The following is a 4,903-nucleotide window of genomic DNA, read 5'->3' as shown; positions in this document are numbered from 1 at the left end:
AATTTGCTGTGCCAGCCAAATCATGTGGATAGAAGCAACTTACGAATAAAGAGATCTACAAACTGTTCACTTAAACATTGACCGGAAGAATGAGAATTCTACAAATAGTGCACCTGACATGTCCAACTCATTTCTGCCAAAAAGTTAAGACCCTGGCAACACTACCAGTCTACAAACATACAACCAAAGTACGAATTTATTTCTTCAAACATGTCACAACCAACGAACCAAAATTAATTCCTAAGAATTCCAAGAATAGCCGTAACAAAATAACCTACGAAATTCTTTGTCAGAAAGAAAGCAGATGTCTAGCCATTGGCATACTGATTCTGGATAAGTGTTGTTCGACACAATATCTTAGGGCGCAATTGTCTGTTCCTAGTTGCAACCATGCCTTTCGTGGTTCCAAAAAATATGCAAACTGGAAGTAAATGAGGGGGATACACTAGTCATATAGCAAAAATTCTCCATAGTTCAGAACTTGAACATGGTGATAAAGGCAAGACAATAGACACCAAATGACGACAGCAGAGGTGCTTTGCTACCATCCAAATTGTTCAGTTTTACAAGCAGCACTAAGAAGACCAACTAAGAACAAAAGATAAGGCTCATATAGAATAGATACTACAATGGCACAGCAAACCAGAAGTGTAGAACATCCAGATCAAGCACATCATCCTACAACCCTACTGTGAGGGTTTAGATGAGAAATATTTTAGCTTTTGGCCTCCCAAGCACTCATATTTTACCATTCGCCCCCCCAGCCAATTCTGTCTAGCTCCGCCACTGATTCGCACCATCATCTTCTCTCATCTCATGGAACAGTGGAAGGGGAATAATGCTCTCCTGCAGGTAATGCCAGGTAACCCACCAGTAGATTTCTTGGCCATCTTCACTTTTCACATATCCTAAAAATTTGCCATTGATGTCAAAATCCAACACGCACCAATGAGTGAACTGGATCAGCATCTCACCCCTATTGAGCACAGCCATCCTAGGGATTATTGTATGATTTGGATCGACAAGTGATGATGGATCCATCCCAGTCAAATTAATCCGATGCTTGAAAGACCAGATTTCGGCATCATAGTCATGTACCCGCCAAATATCTATGGTGCGTTTGTCATGGCTGATGCTGGACAAAGCAAGAGTGTCATCCATCTCCAGCAACGTCTCATGTAAGCAGTTGCGCAACTGGGCAGGACGACACATCAACCGAAATGTTTCATATGCTGTGTTGAACACCATTATGTAGTCAGCATCCCAGCCTTGGTGTTTTTCAATTGTCCAGTGCAGGCTGCCATGGTAGTGGACTGGTGGCAATATTGACGAACCGGGCAGGCCCCTGTCAAACTCCAATTCCAAGGAAGGGGACGAGGATGTTGGTTCTCGGATGCATCCTTGTCCGATGTATCTTGTACCATCGGATCCCACTGCTGTGGCGTAGTAGAAAGTTTTTGTGTCATGTGCGTTAGTAGAGGCCCAAAGCACCCGGTACTCTCCTCCGGACGGTTGGTGCCGGTAGAAGCCGACAATCCGGGGGAAAAAAACCTCTTGGGTTTGAGGCTTCGCTAGGGGGGCACACTTGCGGATGACCGGGTTGCAGATGAAGAACTCAGACACCACAGATCTGTGGGAGAATATGAGGAGGCCATCAAGGGAAGCGTGGAGTGTATCATGGTAGTAGGTCTGGATGACAGGGCAGAGCTGTTGCTGGCCTGCACCGGCGTCAAAGGAAAATAAGAGGTGGGTTTCCGGCGGTGGCGGGTCGATGACTTGGCTGAGGATCGGGAGCAAGGGCTGGCGGCGGTGGTGCTCCAGGATGAACTTCTTGGTGGAGGTGGCGCTGTGCCACCACCTGCAGACAGCGCGGCAGCGGAGGATGTCCTTGGGCAGCAAGCGGATGAGAATCTCTTCCACGACGACCCACTCGGGAAGGTCGTCCAGGACGGTCGGCCCTCCGGTTCCCGGCATGGTGACTGGTCGCCGGCGCTCGTCAGATTCCATTCCGATCAACTGTTGTTGAAAAATAAAAGGAGGAAACGTCAGGATTGCGGGTGACGGGTTCTTTGGGCATGCAGAGGCGAGAGGGTTTACCTGTGGCGGGACAGACGGAGGGGGATAGCTAATCAGGAGACGATGGCGAGCTATGGCGGCTCCGTGATCGCCTCGCACGGTCGGTTTGGGCAGCGAATCTGACTGCCGGACTCGAGGAAGAGGGCGCTCGTGCGAGCAACTCGCTGTGGTCCAGCGAGGAAGAGATCGGGGGATTGAGGGGGGCGGGCGGGGGGAGGGTTTGGGTCTCCGCTGCTGTGGTTTATGGGCGTTATAATTCGGATAGGCTCATGACCAACGCCCATAGGTTTTTTCTTTCTTTTTGACAAATCTGGCATGTCTGGCCCTTTTCACACAGAAAGTTTGCTCGGTGGTCACCAATGAAGTGCATGACAGTTCAAAGTGACAATGACATAAAGATTTGAATTGTTAATCCTCACTTGCACGAAAATCTATTTCGTCTCGACTGATTTCTGCGGACTTGTGAAGGAAACAATGTTTCTTCAGCACTAGCATATATGCCGGCTTGTGAATAGTTACTTCTTTTTATGAAGGATGTGATGCACTAACCCTTGTTCAAGACAGTGTGTACACGATTAGAGCATGTGGCTTATTGGAGTTGTGTCGAATATTGTGTACAAGGTAGGTTACAGTTGGACTCTAAGTTGTATTATGTTTAGATAGGATATGAAGTCGTGTCCTAATAGGACACTTGTATCCTAGGCCTCTCTTATATAGCGAGGGTAGACACACGATGTAACCTATGCCAACATAATAGCACAGGCGCGCAAGGGGGAGCCGGCGGCGTGTGCCGGCGCCCGGGTGGCCGGGTGCGGTATTGTGACGGTGTCACGGGGAGGATCGTCCGTACTCAAGCCCCGGGGATGTAACCATATCGGTGAACCTCGTTAACAAATCTCGGTGTCGTGCTCGTGTGATTGCTTGGTCCTCGGATGATCGACGGAGTGCCTCGAATTTATTCTGACATGGCTACCGAGTTTTTTTTCCAATATGGATGACAACATAACCTACGGATTGATCAATCACCTCCTTCGACATAGGCACAGTTTCGGTCTATCGGACTTTATTGTTGCCGATTTGTCGATTTTTATTTCATGAATTTTTGTTTTTCTTTTAGACTTGGCTGTGTGCGTCTTAATTATGTTGAGGCCGGATGTTACTCATAATACTTTGTATTCGCTTGATGCTACATTTTGAAATAATAAAAGCGCCCTTTATCAAAGAAAAAAATATATCCTACTAGTATATTCTAAAATATGTGAGTGTAAGCAATATCTTGTGAGAGGTTTAGAGAGTACACACATGTCAAGAACTACATGTAGTTAAATAAAGAACTTTAGGGGAAGGTGCCAACAACTGGTGTTTCCTTCAATCATTTTGTCATCTTCGTATTCGGTGAATTAGTTACTTACTAGGACGTGTTTGGTTGCCCACGTGAAGCCCAGCCTGGCCTGGACGGGAAGAATTTGGCCCGTTTGGTTTCCTGCATTCACTGTGCGGCCCGCATCGGACGAAGCTTAAAGCACGTCCAGGCCAGGCCCAGGGGCAACGCACGATTCGGCAGTAGCTCGCGAGCCTGGCCAGGGCGAGGCAGGGGAGGGCGACGTGCTTCTCCTCTCGTGCGAGCAGGGGAGATGGCGCGAGCTCGCCCGCGTCGCCGAAAAATCGGACGGGAGGATTTCGGCTCACCTCCCGCCGCTCCATCCCCTATTTAGCCCCTCCCTCACCGCCCCAACTCCTGCCACCATTCTTCCTCCGTTCACGCTTTCCCGCCGACGCGCATCGGCACCGACGAGCAGGTAAGCGGCGCATCTTCATCGGCCGGCTGTCCACGGCGTCAGAGCTCCTTCACCGGCCGGCGTTCATCTTCCACCACCGTCCCCCCTCGTCCTCAAGCTGCAGCCATGGCCTCTATGAGTTCAATCCCCTTTCTCACTGTTCCTTCTAGCTAGATCTGAGCTACAGCTAAGGTTTGATCTATACGCGTGGTTGATTAGTGGTCTGATCTGTGAGCTGATATGGTTGGTTGCTATGCTGCGGTTACAATTTGTGGTATTGCTAGATGTTCAAGCCTGTGGTAGGCTAGATTAGTAGTAGAGTTTGAAGTTGAACCTTGTGCTTGTGTTGAATCATGCTCAGATCTGTGATTTGTAGGTATTGGTGGTCATGTGCTTGCTATGATAGTGATGAACCATGTACATGTATGCTTAGTATGATAGTGATGAAGCATGTGCTTGCTATGATAGTGATGAACCATGTACATGTATGCTCCTACTTTCATGGATTGTCTGGTATGTTGTGTGCCATGCTCACTGTCAATGTGTGCTACGATTGTAGGACATGACCACACATACGCAAGATCTTAGTCAGGCCCTTGTCGTGTCCGACAGCCAGTTTGCTCCATCGTTTGTCGAGGACTCGCAGCCTATGTCCGAGATGGCACCTGATTCAGAGGTGTTCGAGTCTGATTCCCTCTATGTGCCAGTAGTGCTCGTTGAGCCAACTACTACTGCTGCTGCCGCCGCTGCACTCAAGCTAGCAGCAGCAAAGGCAAAGAAGGATAGTAGGTCGTGAAGGAAATATGCCCTAGAGGCAATAATAAAGTTACTATTTATTTCCTTATATCATGATAAATGTTTATTATTCATGCTAGAATTGAAGGAAATATGCCCTAGAGGCAATAATAAAGTTATTATTTATTTCCTTATTTCATGATAAATGTTTATTATTCATGCTAGAATTGTATTAACCGGAAACATAATACATGTGTGAATACATAGACAAACAGAGTGTCACTAGTATGCCTCTACTTGACTAGCTCGTTAAT

General features: G+C 47.7%; 1 protein-coding gene across 1 annotated transcript; it reads right to left on the bottom strand.

Moving 5' to 3' along the window:
• Nucleotides 1-571: 571 nt before the first annotated feature.
• Nucleotides 572-2,272, bottom strand: LOC123184664 (uncharacterized). The gene is made up of 2 exons (XM_044596747.1): nucleotides 2,098-2,272; nucleotides 572-2,016 (listed from the first exon to the last, which is right to left on the bottom strand). Exon 2 carries the CDS (start codon nucleotides 2,005-2,007, stop codon nucleotides 775-777), a length of 1,233 nt encoding a protein of 410 aa, XP_044452682.1. The 5' UTR covers nucleotides 2,008-2,016; nucleotides 2,098-2,272; the 3' UTR covers nucleotides 572-774.
• Between the last annotated feature and the right edge of the window lie 2,631 nt (nucleotides 2,273-4,903).

This window comes from Triticum aestivum, chromosome 2A (assembly GCF_018294505.1).
Source record: "Triticum aestivum cultivar Chinese Spring chromosome 2A, IWGSC CS RefSeq v2.1, whole genome shotgun sequence".
NCBI classification, from domain to species: domain Eukaryota; kingdom Viridiplantae; phylum Streptophyta; class Magnoliopsida; order Poales; family Poaceae; genus Triticum; species Triticum aestivum.
Note: the sequence above shows the minus strand (reverse complement) of the source record. Positions and strands in the feature narration are given on the sequence as shown.